A 16,298-nucleotide genomic window follows, 5' to 3' on the forward strand; every position below is an offset into this window, starting at 1 on the left:
GAAGCACTAACTCGAGCCAGGCCTAGACAACTCTGAATTATCGTACCTGACCCTACTGTCTGTGGCAGCTCCTCCATTCCATCTGAGTGCAGCTTGGATAAGTGGAGAATCAGGGCCCTAGGATTTACCATGCTAGAATAAACACCTGGTAGGGATCCTGCCCCTGGCAGTGGTCAGTACCTGATACTTCAGAGGACCTACCTTCTCTCTCATGTCATATTGCACATTTAATACACAGACAGTTATGCAGAACTGTACATTAAAGGAGAAATCCTTGACACTCACAAGCAATCAGTTTAAATCCTGAAGGAAAAGATACGATGTGAGAAATGTTAATACTTCTGTACAGTGCCTCAGTGTGAGATTTCCCAAGGAACAACCAGCTGCCCTCACTCATTTTTAGTAGCACTCGCCTGCATTTTCTCCATCTTTCTTCCAGTCCATGTGCTGCTCCTGTCTGCTATTTTCTATCTTGTATGCTGTGTTGTTGGAGTCGTGTCAGTCCCAGGATATTAGAGAGACAAGGTGGGTGAAGTAATATCTTTTATTGGACCAATTTCTGTTGGTGAGAGAGACAAGCTTTCGAGCTTACACCGAGCTCTTCTTCAGGTCTGGACTTCTGTGAAAGCTCAAAAGTTTTTCTCTCTCACGAACAGAAGTTGATCCAATAAAAGATCTTCTATCTTGACTGATTATCCTTGATTCCTTTGATTATTCCTGATTGTCCTTGATTCCTTCGATCTGCCCAAAAGTACATCTTGCAATACTAACAAAGAAAGAGAGAAAAGACAGAAAGGTCAGTATGTTCTTGTTTTCAGTCACAGACATCTGTGAGGGAGAGTATGAAAATTGCTGGGCATAAAGATTACTTTTTGAGAGGAACATAGAAATTGCCTGACAGAATCAGACCCGAGGTTCATCTAGTCCAGTATCCTGTCTGACAGTTGTCAGCACAAGATGTTTCAGAGGAAAGTATGAGAATCCCACAGTGAAAAGATGTGGGATAATCTGCTATCCACAATAAATATAATCTTGGTTTCAGTTAGAGATTCATTTAATTGTTGAATCATGAGGTTTACTATCTCTTCCAAAATTTTAATTAATTACAACAGCTCTGGATGTTCTTGATACCCCCTATAAACAACCAGTCTGTTTTTGAATCTTTCTGAGTTCTTGGCTTCAGCAAGTTCCTGTGGACATGAATCCTCAGAGAGTATCGGAAGAGCTGAAAATTGAAGCAAACAAGAAGTTTAAACAAGGTTTTGAAATAATTTACAACTTGCAGACTTTTTGTGGTTTCGCATTCCCTGATTATGCAGTGTACCTAAAAGACTTTTGTTTTTTATGGCTTACAAAAAACAGTTGCCATTCTGGAATAAGAAAGGAACTAATGGCTCTAAGCCACAAAAACAGCAAGTTAAAGAATACTTTTAAGAAACAATATTTATTAATACAGAATCAAAGGGATTGTGAATAAATTATTGAGGACAAGATAGATATAAAATTATTAAATAAAATTAAATAACAAGCAAGGTGAGTATAAAATACTGTTCTCTAAATTATCTAAAGTAAGATTTTGTAAATTAATTTTCTATTAGCTGCATTTTCACATGATTTAGGTCAAGATTTTCAGAAGAAACTAGTGATTTTAAGTGCTTCACCTTTTGATTGCCAAGCCTGAGCCACCTTAAAGGAACCCAAATTGCAGAAAGTGCTCAGCAACCACCCCTGAAAATCAGGCCCCTTTAAGATGTCTCATGTTGGGCAGCTAAAGTCACTGCTCACCTTTGAAAATCTTGAATTTAGTCTGTAATCCAAATTGATTCCTTTGCACTGTATTGTTACATAGTAATTTTACAGGTTTGCTGATAGTTGTATGGCACTTTTAAAAATTAGTATTTTCAGTGGAGAAAATGTGGAAGTTAAATTGAATCCCCTTTAAAATAAATAAGGTTTACAAATTACAATAATGACAAGTCTATTTTAAAATAAAACATGAAAAATCAGAGAGGGCTGAATTGTTCCTTGAGGCATGGTCCTTTGTATGGGATGGTACACAGCTATGCTATTATATCCCTTTCTGGGGTGTTATATGTTCTAGTGCCCTGTCAGCATTGTTGGCCAATGCAGGATGGAAATAGGTGCCATAGTCCCCTCCCACTTGGTCATAGGGAAGGTCGGAGGTATCCAGTAATGTTTCTGCTGTGTCAAAGCCACAATCCAGGGAAGTTCTACATGTCTGGGAGGTGAGGAGAGCTTTGCTTCTCTTAACTCCTTTGTGTGGCCGTGTTGGACCTGGGCATAATCTAGCGCTTAATCTTTTACTTGTCTGCCAGGGTCTGGTTTGAGGATGTTTGTATTTTTCCTCCAAGAGCTGCTGGTCTCAGTGTCAGAGGGGTAGCCGTGTTAGTCTGGATCTGTAAAAAGCAACGAGTCCTGTAGCACCTTAAAGACTAACAGATGTATTGGAGCATAAGCTTTCATGGGTAAATACCCACTTTGTCAGATGCAGGTCTCAATGACATCTAGTGCAAGAATAAAGAATACAGCTTACCTTTCCTACTTTGTATGTGTGATGCCATCAACCCTCAAAGGAAAAAAAAATCCTGCATTCAGGTCTAGGGGATTTTAAGACATGTAATATTTATCATGTGTGTTCTGTTAATTTGATAATTCAGACCATATTTTTGTAATTACTAAAATATTTAAATTCACTTTTTCACTTCCGAAAGGTTAAGAAAGAGCTACTACCTGACGCCTTATTGGAGAATGTTTTAATGTTCGGGGAGCTCCGAAGGAGATGAGAAAAATCACTAGCTTGGCATATTTTCAGTTAGAAGACATGACACAGAGTTTGTCCTCAAATATTACTTTTAGAGAACTTAATTATCACAAAATAATTTTCCTTTCCCAGAAGTGCATACTGTACTCTCCATATTCATGCATGTATCTTTACAACATATAGTATGAAAAAGTATTGTCAATCAAGGGCGAGTGACTGCTTTAAGGTTATTTAAGTGGTGGATTCTAAGCAGATCTATGTTTCTGTAAATAAGTTCCAGATTTTGTTAAAAGAAAAAGGCAGCATTGAGCAGACGAAATACCACTACACAAAGAAAATATCATATGCGTGTCTACTGTTATAAAAAATGCATAGTTAAGTTTTGTCTTTTTGTCTCGTCCTGTGTATTGATACTTTGCATTTTTAAAATATCTCTTTTGAATGTAATTTTCCTATCATATTACAGAAATAGAAAAAAACGAACACAAAATAGGCAGAAGTAAGCAACATTTAATAAATGCTTTGAAGACTAATCCTTCATTAACTAAAGAATTACGAACGGTTTTGGAGCAGACCCTGGTGGAGAAGTTGGAATCCTTGGGAATTAAAGCAGTAAGGTTATTTTAAATGATTATTTTTCATTAAGTGGTGAGAAGGTCCTTTGGTCCACCTTTTTTCACTTTCACTTTTCCCTTCCCTACCACAACCCACAATGACCATTATGTCCCAATATCGCTCCTGAGAGGAAGAACGCACCTTGTCAGCCAGAGGTGGTTACTAGAGACCAGTGTGAAATGTCCCCTCATCCTCAATATCATGTATTTTTTCTTTAATGCCCACTGATTTAAGGTTGGATGTTTCCTTAGTTCCTATAGAGGAGTTATAGTGGGTGTTTTTATGCTGTTCTAATATGTGCCCCCCACAATAATGCTTATGGCAGGGTGCACTCACCTCTTGTAAGTGCCTCCTTTTTCCGGGTGTGATCCTGCACTCTCTCCTCTCCCTGGCACCCCCTATGAGCTGTTGCCCTAATTAAACAGGTCTTTAGTGGCTCAGGGCTCTGGCTAAGACAACATTGTTGAAATGGATGAACCCCTTCCGGGGCAACAAAGGTCCAGCGAAAACTATTGCCATGACCTTGTTGGTCTGCAGCCCTGTCTCTGAGTTTAGTTCTCAGCCCCTTCTGGGTTAGCTTTAAGTCTGTCCCTGCCCTGTTCAAAACAGTGCCCCCAGGGCTTTCTCCCTGGAGACTCTTTGCCTTCAGCAGTACTATGGTGTCCCAGCTCTCCAGACAGGTTACTCATTAACTTCAGTCCCCTTCAGGGGTAAAAAAGTTCAACAAGTGGTTGGCTCTTTTCAGGGTCTTCAGCTCCATCCATGGGCCTGTTTAAATTCCCAGCCTGCTCCTTGGGTTTTTATTGCAGTGTCTTATCTCCTCCTTGGGGATTAGGCCACTTCTCCAGTGGCCAGTGGGGGGGACCTGGGCCCGCCCACTACTCCAAGTCCCAATCAAGGGACTCTATAGAAAGCAGCCATGTCCAGCTTCCTCTGCTTGGTTGCTGCTGCTATTCTCTGGGCCACTTTCCACTCTGTCCCATCACCTTCTGGTCTGTTTCCTGTTTAAGCAAGGTATCTCCCAGGTAGGGTTACCACCTTTGAAATTCAAAAAAAACCCAGCAAAGCCCTCGCCACCCCACCCCCCAAGGCAAACCTGCCACAGTCCCATCCCCAAACCACAAGGCAACTCCGGCAACTCCCCCCCTTAACAGCCATTTATAGTCTCTACAGAGAAAACACATTTAGATAAGATTGAAAACATCCCCAGTCTCCTCTCTCTCACCTGACTCAAGCCCTCTCTCACATACACGCACGGTGCGCTTGCATGTTGATAGGACACAACTGCTGTATTTTCAACAGTTTTGATCTGTTATCGCTTAAACTGTGAAAGTGGGAACACTGCAGCATCTTTAGCTGGACAGAGAAACGTTTAACATTAGATATCCCAGTGTATTATGATAATAAATAATGCAAATCTTTAGACCCACATTAAAAAAACCTGTCAGATTAAATTATTTTTCTGGCAACTGGCAAATCCATAAAACAACACGGCCAGGTCAGTGAAATTCTGGCGAGGTCGTAACCCTACTCACAGGCCTCCTTGCCCGAAGAGCAAGTATCAGTCTCTGTCCCCTTTTAGTCAGGGTTCTCTGTCCCAGGCCTCTGTGCCTGGAGAGCTTCACAGTCCTAGCCATGCATGAGCAGGGTTTCTCCCCAGTGGCTATTTATGGAGTTTCATAGCCTTCTAGTCCTTCTTCGCCATTCTAGACTTCTGGTACCAGCCAGCAATTGTCCTGCTCAGGCCCAGCAGCTCCTATTATCTGAGCCTGCTGTGCTCTGATTGGCTGCTTCCCTGCAGCCTTTGTAGGTGGGCCTGGAGGACCCACCTTCATTGCTCCTTTCTTGGAGCAGGTGTGGTAGGACTGCAAGGCCTCCAGCAGGGGGCCTCAAAGGTCCTAGTACACCTGGTCACAATGCTTTTTATCTTTTTCCCCTGAGATGAAGAAAAATCAGAACCAATATCTATGTATTGGTAGTTGAATGTGTGGGTTTCAGAGCTAACTTCTCTCCACTTGTCTAAACTTCACTAATATTACTATAATACTCGTAAATAACGTATTTATTATCACACGGTTAAATGATATGGGGTTCTTAAATAAAACCTTAGATCTAGTACTTGCCATTATGCAAGTGCTCCTTGATTACAATTCAAGCAGCCACATCCAAGGCAGTGTGACTGCTTGGATTTGAGATTCCTTCAAGGATCAGTCTGAAGCTGTCTTGGTGCAGTTGTGCCTAGGGTGACCAGATGCCTTCGTTATTCTTGGGACTGTCCTGATATTACGGGGTTTGTCTTATATAGGATCCTATTACCCCTCTCCCGTAGGACCCTATTACACACACACATGCACGTCCTGATTTTTCACACTTGCTACCTGGTCACCCTAGTTGTGCCTCACATTTGAGGGTCTCCCCTTTCTTCAAAGTTGTATCTTATGAATTGAAGATTTCACATATGGCTTAGTCTTGCTCCTCTCTGTCCATTGGGCTGCTTTGAGAATTAGCCCTTACTTTACACCCACTTTGTTCTCTTTGTGTTCCTGTCACTGAATGCTTTAGCAGAAAGTCTAAGGACCACACAGCTGTCCTCAAATACAAAATCTTTCTCTTATCTTGGGATCTCAGTTTCATTTTTGTCTCTGCCTGGGAAAGGGGATTGGATTTAAAATTTGTGTGGGTGGGAGGAGTTTCAAAAATTTTAAGCCAGATGTTTTATTTCTGACTTTCTTTTGGCTGCTGACATTGTTTAGTTGATTGCTCTGGCAGCCACTATAATCATCAGTGTAAACTGCAGACAATTAACTTCTCTCTCTTCGCCTGCATGCCTCTGCCATCCTGGGATTTTTCAGGGTCCCCAGCATTTTGATGTGTATCCTCACCTCATTTTTTTTTTAACCTGCCCTTGTTGGTCCCCACCAAGAATGAGTTCATCTGATTCCTAGAGTAGGTTCCCCTTTGTTGCTTCCCCTGCTTATCTCAACCAGCTCACACTTCATTACTAGATAGCGACTTATCTCTAGCACCCCTGAGGTTCTCAGTGTCCCACAATCTTCTAGCACTCTGGCCTTGCCTACACACACACATTGTACCACTTTAACTATACCAGTATGTTAGAAATGTGCTTATACCAGTATTGCTTGCTCTGGAACAGAAAAGGGAAAAAGTTATACTAGTATAAGGCATCTTTATTCCAGTATAACTCCTTGAACTAGTAACTATCAGTTTTTTAAAAAAAGTCACACCCCATCATAGTTATATCAATGTTAAAACTGTGTAACCCAGGCCTCATCCTCACTGGCCAAAGAACTAAGCTGAGTAGAGCCCCTCCTTGTCCTGCTGCATGCTGTCACAAAGAAGCATAGTCTGAGCTCTGAAGACATCCCCCCCTCCAAGGCTTTGAGGTTACTTAGTACAGTGAAGAAGAAGCCCTTGAGTCTTCTGCCTCCTTCCAGCGCCAATGATTAGCCAAGCACTGATTGGGGCCAAGCTAAAGTCCTCACTGAGCCCTGGGTTCTTCATCTTGGGAAGTGTGACACTTGTGGTGGCCTTTTAAGAGAAACTGAACTGAATGGTCCTTGAAATCCTACAACAATCTTAAAGTCAGCCTAGTTTTATTCCCTACTCGTTTCTCTCCCAAGTCAGCTCCTCTCCCTCCCTCCTCCATTACACTATCCTTTCCATAACCCAGATTCTCAATCTCAGCAATATATTCAGTTTCTCTTTCCACCCCTGCTGCCTTCCCTTGCATCCAGGTTGGTGCCAAATCATGCTGCTTCGTCCTGTGTAGTATCTCAGAAATCTGTCCTTTGTACTCTACCCATTCCACTGTAAGTACCTTGGTTATCTCTAAGCTAAACTAACACAACCTCCTCCTACCAGTCCCACATCTCTTGTCATCCCTCCTCCAACCAATGTTATCAACATTCTGCTGCTGAAATAATGAACCTCTCCCTTCACAGAGGGTCCCCTTCTTTCTTTTAATCCCTTTGCTGACTTCCTTGCTCATTCAGAATCAATTTAGTGATTCCAGGAATGGATCCCCAGCTGGCATAAGTCATCATAGCTCCATTGACTTCAGTGGAACTACAACAGTTTACTCAGTGAAGGATCTGGCCCTCTTGGCCAGCTGAACTCTTGTGATTTTATGGCAACTCTCATGGTATTTGGAGTGTCTGTCAAAGCTGCAGCTACTGGAATCAAGAAATTGTGTGATGATCTCATTAAAAAAAGAGTTTCTAGCCCTAATGATTGCTGAAGAGTTCTTGAAAAAGTGAAATGAGTGCCCCCCAAAAGTTCAGAAACTAGAAGGCAAAGAAAAAGAATTCAAAATGTATTATTTTGAAAAAATCATGATAGTGGGGTCCGACTCATGGTTTTTAATTCTTTGAGTTGGCAGTACTGTATAAAAGGCTCTGTGTCGCTTTGCCTTCACCTGTGTTCTTTAGTCTCATTACCTCCCTTCTTCCTAGTACCTCTTTTGTATCCCCCTCTCACTTTTGTCTTTCACTTTCTTTTGTGGGGGAACTTACCTTTGGCATTCCCTCAGTCTACTGACGTGCTAAATGATCTTCCTCTTTTCTTTCAAATCCTCCTTAAAATGCACTTCTACAAAACCCATTCAACAGTGTTTTCTAAACAGGATCTGAATCTCTTACAGTTTGAGCAATCACCGAGTGCATTTTATGCTTGTAAATTCCACTGTCTGTGTATGAATTGGATCGTGGACTGTATCATGTTACATGTTCATACGGACCAAGTACACTGTTGGTATTCAGTAAATAAGTAGCTGTAGGAATATACACATGTAGGGACAGTCCTTTCTATAAGGTTCATTAGGTTTTAGACTGGAGAATCAAGAACTGTTTTTGACTTCCATCTCTGTACAATGTATGAGACCTGTTGTATCTCAGCAATTGTCAAATGTTGTTTTCTGAAAGGTTTCTGTCTCTTCCACTTAGGAGATATGAGATATCCCAGAATTCACATATGCATTAGCATTCTGTTCTGAATGACAACAGAATATGCCCTAGTAATGCATTGTTTATAAAACAGCTGTGACGCCATTACAAAAAGTATTTTACAATATATATATATTTAGAAAAGTATTGTTTTCTGTTTGTTATGTAAAAAGTAATCAGAAGCTGACAAATAGGCATTGAGGATGGCATCACTGGTGGAGCAAGAGTGTAGAAGGTGATATGGTAAAAGCTGAAGGAAAAAAGGAGAGAGAAAATTATAAAGCGCCTTGAAGGCGTGAAGACAAAACGTTTAAACTAGATGCAGTCAAAAAGGTTAAGCCAATGGTTTATAAAATGTAAATGTTTTATGTTAGTTATGCTGTCCATCAAACAGTAACTTATATTATTTCTTCAGGGTGTTCGTGGTATCCCGAGTGACTACTTAAACAAAGTCTTAGTTTCTGTCGAATCTGCCAGAGAAGAGAAAGAGAAACAAGTGCCTGACATTCAACTAATTCGAGAGCATCTTGAACGCCAGGTCAGCTTCAGGATTGAGGAGAGATCTTCGTCGGCTTGTAATAGGCTTGTTTCCAGCTCTCATCTTGCTTCAGAAGGTTGGACAAATTTCAGAATTATTTTATTTTACTGGTACCAGGCTTTTTTAAATAATTCTGTTTGTGTACATTCGTCCCTAAAGTAAAAGTTTTGTGTGTACATTTATTTATGGTTGTGTTTGTAATCTTTTACCTAAATAGCTATGTTTTAGCTGTCAGCTACGCTACACCACTTAAAAAGCGCTCTACTTTTATTTGATTATAGAAGCGATGTCTGTCTCTAATAATGGAGAAAATCAATGGCTGCTTTGAGCAGCATTCAAAGTTTTTTTTTTATAGCCACAAGTTCACTTAAGATTTCTGATGAGCAACAACATCTACATTTCTTTTTAATATTCAGACTGATAACATAACTTCTTTTCTAGATAAACAGAAGATGGTTCATATGGCAACTTCCTCATCAACAGTGCAGCCAAAACCAGCAAAGCGGACTTCTACAGCTGTATGCCCCGTTGGACAAAGAATGACTTCTGCTGAGACTACATCTACACCAAGGTAAGAGACAGCACTTTCCTAGCACTTATGCCATAAATAACTCATTCGTGTTCTGCTAATAGTGTTATAGGTTTATTCTTCTTTCATGAACAAGAGAGTTGATGTAAACATTTCTGACTAGTTTTTAATGGGGATTAGCCACAAAATTACTATTTTTGTATGTGAAGGAATAGATTTTTCACTGTATATGTAGTTGGCAGTCAGAGTCTAGAAATAATTTGTTTTGTTTGTTATAGACCCAGGAAGCATGTTTTTCGAGAGGGGATTTCCAGAAAAACATCTAGTATTGGGTAAGTTTTGCTCATTTCTGTTCTTGAAGAAATTGTTTTCTAGTGAACTGCCCTTGACTGAACATTGAAATTGCTAATGCCAAAAAACATTAAGCTAAAATCAGAAGCTCTGTATTAATCATATGTTTTTTTTTTAAATTTAATACCTATTGAGTCCATTGTTATAATCCCTAACAGAAATCATGCTCTGATTTGAGCATGTGTGTTCTTAATAATTGAGCAGGCAGAGCATAGAGTACCATGAGGTGATGTCACTTTTTTTGTCTGTCCCATATTATGTTTTTGCCTGTTTAGACCTTAATTTTTTAAGACTTTGTTCCTGATATTTTTGTTCCATTTTGTCAATATTTTTCTAGCATGTACATAATTGAACACAATACTCTAGGTGCTTTTCATGTCATGCATATTGCACCTGTACTCTGTAAATTGCTCAAGCTACCAATTTGTCTCTGGATGCCATTCACGATATTAAGCTTGATTTGTAAAGTCCTAAATAGATTGGGTACTCATTATCTCAAAATTCACTTTTTCTGTGGGTGCCTGCCGACCAATTGAGATAAACTAGGAAGGTGCTGCTAACTGTCCCAAAGTTTTTTAACTGGGAGAAACCAGGAGCAGAATTTTCTTAGTGGAACATCTTTGACCCTGAACTTTGTTTTCCCTGTTGATCCATGAAAGCGTTTATTTGTTGATCTTGCAAGACTGACTATATGCTCTGGTTTTTGTTTTTGTGAGGATGTTTACATTTGAGGTTATAAGTACATTCATTTTGGAATGATTTTGAGTTGTCAGTTTGTTATTTAGTAACTTCACATTTTTTAAATAGTTGTATATGCACTCCAGGTTACTGAAGGTGATTTTTTTCAAACAGAAAAATGCATAAATGTATTGGAAAAAACACAAGAAGCTCAAAGCTGTGCACATGTGTGTAATACTGAAACCCATTAAATCCTCATTTGATATGCTTTTTTTGTTTTAGCACTCCACCATTCAGCTCAGAAGATGAAGTGGATGATGATGATATTATGCACTCATACATATCACCAGAATTATTGCAGCTAAAAGCATCCAGCAACAGCATGAATAATTGTGGGATGATTACAGGCAAAAGTGATATGGATTGGACTGAAGAAAGTGAAATGGAGGAGATTGAAACACCTTCCAAGCCTTCAAAAGGTTTTTTCATTATTTTTGTGTATATAAGTAATAATTTAAGGTAGCGTATAAATGATTTAAAAATACCTAACAGGTGATAAAATTAATGAGTTACAAAACACTCTAAAGCTAGAATATACACTATCGTGTATATTTCTCTCTATGCAAGTTCATAATATATTGTTCTTTTACTCTTATTAATATTACTGTAGTACTCTGAGGCCCCCAGTTATGCTGTGTACTCTGTGAACACAGATGAGAAGGTTAAGGCATGACTTGATTACTGTTGATAGGTATCTACATGCGGAACAAATATAATAATGGGCTCTGTGGTCTAGCAGAAAAAGGCACAACACAATCCAATGGCTGGAAGCTGAAGTGACAAAAATGATTTTTTTCTGCTTTACTCCTGTTAGCCGTATTAACTCTGAAGGGCTATCGGTGAGGGGGCTGGTGTGTGTTGCTTCTTTTGTGTCATCAACACAATTGTTTACTAAATTCCAATTAAAGAAGCAATCATTTAATTACAGGACCAATCATTTACACCTATGCTGTCCCATAAAAAACAATAAGATTACAGCAGTATCACTGAGCATAATTTGGCTTGCAGAATTTTTGTTGTTGCTTCCATGAAGGAACGAACCCAACTGGACTTAGATGTCCTGGACTGAATTTGCATGCCAGCAGGTAGAAAACATGTTTATTTGTAAAGTGAGCATATTATATGTCCTAATGACTGAGAAACAATAAACATGGAATCTCACTACCATTTTTAGTCATCTTTCTGAATAGAACTGCTGTTTTTTTTGTTGTTTTTTTGGGTGGGGGGGGAGAGGGTTAAATCTGCAGTACTGTAGAAATTAAAAAAACAAAAATAATAAATGGTGAAAAGTAAATTCATGTTTTTAATATCTTTCATTCATTAATCTAAGACTTGGTAAATGACATAGAAGGGGAGATATTTTTAAAATATCCTACTTTTAAACTGACTGTATCCCTGTAATTTTTTTAATGATTGTTTAGGTGCACTTATCCAAAAACTGACTGAACAAGTTGAAAATACTCTTTCTAGCCATGGAAATAAGAATAAGCCAGCTGGAGGAATTAATGTCACACAGGCATTTATTAAAAAAGAAGATGCACAAGAACTGAAGGTATTACATTATTTGTTAATTACATTTATCTAAACCAACACATGCTTCAGTTATTGTTGTTATTTTTGCTACTGTTTGTTTTCCATGTTAGGAAAAGTAGGATTAATCTGATGCAGTAAAAATGTCATCCCCAATGCACTTGCAGAGTTTTACCTAAGTTGGGTCTCTTTCTTTACTTGTTTTTCCACATAGTCACAGTTGTTCTTAGAAATGAGGGCTCAGAAAGACCTGTTTGATTAGGTCATAGGCTAAACTATTTTGGTTTCTAGAACTTTGTCGGGTACAGAGGTGTCAAACTCAGTCCCTGAAGAGTACCGAATTCCTTTTCTAATTATTATCTCTGTGTTGGTATACATACTTAGGACTACATGCCATGCTCAAACTCCAGCAGATCTCTCACTGATATCAGTGTGCTGTGTCTGCAGTTTGTCCAAGCTCCAGATCATTATCAGTGCTGCTCTTTGCCCTTCAGGCTTTCATCAATTCCAAGTCTTCCCAGTCATGCTTTGTAGTGGAATGAAAGCTCTGAGACACAATGGTCTTTATCCGAACAACTATTCTGTGAGATCCCAAGTTACTCTAAGGAAAATATCTGCAGTAGATATTGAAACGTCACTTATTTCAAGCTTGGAATTTGTGATCAACTTGGAGAAGACACCAAGACAATAGTTCTGGCAGCTCAAATCACAGTGTTTTCTAAGCTTTGGCAAGGGAGATTTACCCACTCTACTCCCCCAGTGGCTGCACTTGTGGGGAGTTCTTTGGGGCAGTTGCTCCCTGGCAGAGGACTGGTTCTTTTTCCTCCCTTCCCCTTCAAGAGAGGAGAGTCTGGCTGGAACAGGGGTCAGCCTCTCAGACAGCCCTTGGATAGGGCTTTACGGACTCAGTTTCTGAAAGTCTATTGCCCCTTCGCAGGGTTTACCTCCTACCCCTCTTCCTGGGGCATGTTGCTTTGCTCTCAGCTGAGACAGCTCTGGAAGTGGTGTGTTCTGTGGCTGTCTCCTGCTTGATTGGCCTGTCTGTTCCTATCAGTCTCTGTGTGGAGCAGCCTACTTTGTGGTCACTGCCCTTTCCTATGGCACGCTTCCCCTTTTAAGCCCCTCCTCCTTCTCCAGGAGGAACAAGCTGTGCAGCAGGGCTTCATTAGTGCAGCACAGGCCCAGAGGAGCTCATTAGCCTCCTCCTGGCCAGTGGGTGGGCATGTCCCTTCTCAGAGATACATATGCAGGGGATCATGTTATTTATCATTAAACTGATGCCATGGAGCTTAGTAACACTTCCTTCCTAGCTCAATGGAGTCTGAAAGGAGAAAGTTTAAGATCCAACATTTTCTTTGGACACTGTATCACTCCTCCCTGAAATGAATGGGAATTCCATTTCCTGTAGTGATTACTGTTAATGAACTCTCGTTCCACATGTTTTCCTTCTGGCTTTAGTTGCTGTTATTGTGTAACAGCAGTACAATCAGAATCAGCTTAAGAGACCTTGACCAAGAAGGGCAAGCAGTACCATGTCATTGCCCAGGAGCTCTTAAAGGTCCTTCACCTTAAGGGATCATATATGCACTCTTTCTGTCTTGATGTGAGCAGACAACATGGCACATGTTGCTTATATCAACAAGCTCCGGGGAGCTGAAGGGTCATCAGAATTCAGGCTACGGGCAGAGTCCCATATCCAAGCTTTGTGGGTATCACACTTAGTGGGGAAGCAACTAGGAGAGTGATCATTAAAAAGTATTATTTTATCAGATGTGCCAAGATGAAGAGCAATACTCAGTAGCAGGAGTTTTTCAATAGATTCAGAGATGGCAGCCTGGGCATTGAAAGCATTTTCCATCCAGAGTCTTTGGACTTCCTTCCCATTCACTGACCTTGCTAAGCCAAAGACCACGTCAGTTCAGGCCTTCTTGTCACAGTTCCCAAGGTAATTGCACCTCTGACTCCTTTATGACCTACTTAAGGATACCCATGCTTCCCCCAAGTCATTAATTGCTTCTGTTTCCTGAAATAATTTAACCCCTTCACACCCAGTTTCTAAGAATACAAAGGGAAAGATGAAACTGAGTAACACCTTTTCATAAAAATAAATCGGAAGTTTCCTAGTCCTTCAAACTTCAATCCTGCCTACAGTTTCTTCATAGTGCCCCACAAAAACTCATCCTGAAAATCTGGTTCTTGAAAGGTCCTCTATAGCTCATCTGAGCTTAACGGCCAGGGTAGTCCAAATCCTTTTCACATATTGAAAGTTAGTAATGTGAAAGTAAGTTCTTCTTTGAGTGCTTGCACATGTCCATTCCAGTGTAGGTGTGTGTGCACCCCGAGGACAGTTGCCAGAATTTTTTCCATTTGTGGTATCGGTTAGGTCAACTATAGCGCCCCCTGACATCGTGCATTCATAGTGTTGGTAAAAAGGGCCCTGCTGACCCCACTCCCCTTCAGTTCCTTCTTGCTGCCTGTGACAGTTTTGGAACCCTCATTGCCTAGGTAATCCTCCTCTTAGTGGTTTTCCTCTCAGTTTTTAGTGTAAATAGTTGTTGTTGTTTTTAGCAGTTAGTGTAGTTTTAGTACTTTCTAGATAGTTTGGACTCCTCTGCTCCTAGATTGCAGGGTTGTTCACCATCCCAATCTGAGTCATGCCTTGGTCATGGAGTTCAAGCCTTGCGCTATGTGCAGTAGGTCAGTGCCTTTGAGTGATCTGCAGTCGAGCTGACTCAAGCGCTAAGGGGAAGCTCATAAGAAAGACCGCTCCCAAATTTGCAAGGAGTTTAAGCTCCAGATTCAGAACAACCAAGCTGCTCGATTGAAGGTCCTCCTCATGAAGACGGCCCTAACACCATCCTTGGAGCTGTACTCGGAATCGTCACCAAGTACCTCGGCCTCAGTGCAGAGTATTTCTCCATCAATCCGGGTCTCCTGGCACCGATCATCTTCCTCGGTGCCCAAGAAGAAACACCACAAGCACCAGGAGAAGAGCAGATTTCTGGTGCCGAAGGACTAGGGAGAGAGTGGCCCCATGGGGGGCCACTCTTCATCCCTGGAGCCTCACTGTCAGGTACCCATACCCAGAGCACTGCAGTGCTCTGTGACGCTTACTATGGGTCTGCGCACCAGCCAGTTTATGTGCCATTGACTCCCAAAACCTTCACTGTGACAAGGGACCTTCTAACCCTCACCAGAGAGTCAGGACCAACATCTCTGATGCCCACAGTTGTAAAGGAATCACCACCAGCTCTGCACCTGGTACCACGACAGCTTTCCTAGGGAACACCCTCACTGACAGCTGCATGATCTCCTCAGCAACCCTCTCTGGCACCGACTGGCGCGGAACCACCTTGGTCTCTGCAGTGCAGCTCATAATCATTGGAGTTAGAAGAGGGATTGTAATCCCCCCTAGATGCAGCCAACCCAGCTGCTCCCCAGGGTGTTCTTACCCCACTTCGGCACTGAGTTCTTCAGTACCACTGGGCACCTGGACATCATATCCATGGGATCCGCCTACCAGGCAGTGGCTCTTCTGGAACCTGTGAGGAGGAACATGGGATTTCGGTGCAGGCCCGCTTACCAATATTTCTCAACAGGCCCAACGCAGTCAGCCCCCAGACACCTTAAATCATCCAACCACTGATTTTGATGAGACGCTCAAGGTTGAAATCACAATCTCCTATATTTTGGATCCAGCTTGGCCCCCTGTTCTCCAACTGCCTTTACTATTTCCTGGATGCCTCGAACAGGAGGGTAAGCTGGATCCAAAACATTGGAGATTGCGATGTCACCAGTTGAGACCACACCCATCATTCATTCCAAAAGTGATCTCACAATTCCACTGCAATCAAGCTATTTTTCTGCCAGTGTTCTGTCCTAAGCCGTGTACAAATAGAGAAGAACAGCATCTCCATTCATTGGATGTTTGGCATGCCCTGTCTTTTTACATACAAAGAACCAAACTATTCTGCAGGACCACTCAGCTATTCATAGCGATAGCAGAAAGAATGAAAGATCTCCCCATTTCTGCACAGAGACTCTGGTTGTGAATGACCTCTGTGACAAAGTTCCTCCTCTACCTTGGTGAGTCCTGCACTTATTGGCAGATTTGGTCACCTCAGTGATCTTCCCCACAGTCTGGGTCAACTCTTCCTGTGTCTGATCAGGAGTTGGGAGGTTTGGGGGGAACCCGGGCCCACCCTCTACTCCGGGTTCCAGCCCAGGGCCCTGTGGATTGCAGCTGTCTATAGT

At 41.3% G+C, this 16,298-nt stretch overlaps 1 protein-coding gene across 4 annotated transcripts in view; it reads left to right on the forward strand.

The window, feature by feature from the left end:
• The window catches only part of DZIP1 (DAZ interacting zinc finger protein 1), a 68,862-nt gene that overhangs the window by 42,397 nt on the left and 10,167 nt on the right, over window positions 1-16,298 (forward strand). For all 4 annotated transcript variants that reach the window (XM_032785010.2, XM_032785013.2, XM_032785012.2 and 1 more), the window contains 6 exons: window positions 3,249-3,394; window positions 8,774-8,972; window positions 9,338-9,467; window positions 9,704-9,757; window positions 10,737-10,933; window positions 11,936-12,066. In XM_032785010.2, coding sequence (XP_032640901.1) covers window positions 3,249-3,394; window positions 8,774-8,972; window positions 9,338-9,467; window positions 9,704-9,757; window positions 10,737-10,933; window positions 11,936-12,066 — 857 coding nt within the window. The remainder of the gene's footprint in view (window positions 1-3,248; window positions 3,395-8,773; window positions 8,973-9,337; window positions 9,468-9,703; window positions 9,758-10,736; window positions 10,934-11,935; window positions 12,067-16,298) is intronic.

The sequence above is a fragment of the Chelonoidis abingdonii genome, chromosome 1 (genome assembly GCF_003597395.2).
Source record: "Chelonoidis abingdonii isolate Lonesome George chromosome 1, CheloAbing_2.0, whole genome shotgun sequence".
In the NCBI taxonomy this organism is placed as follows: domain Eukaryota; kingdom Metazoa; phylum Chordata; order Testudines; family Testudinidae; genus Chelonoidis; species Chelonoidis abingdonii.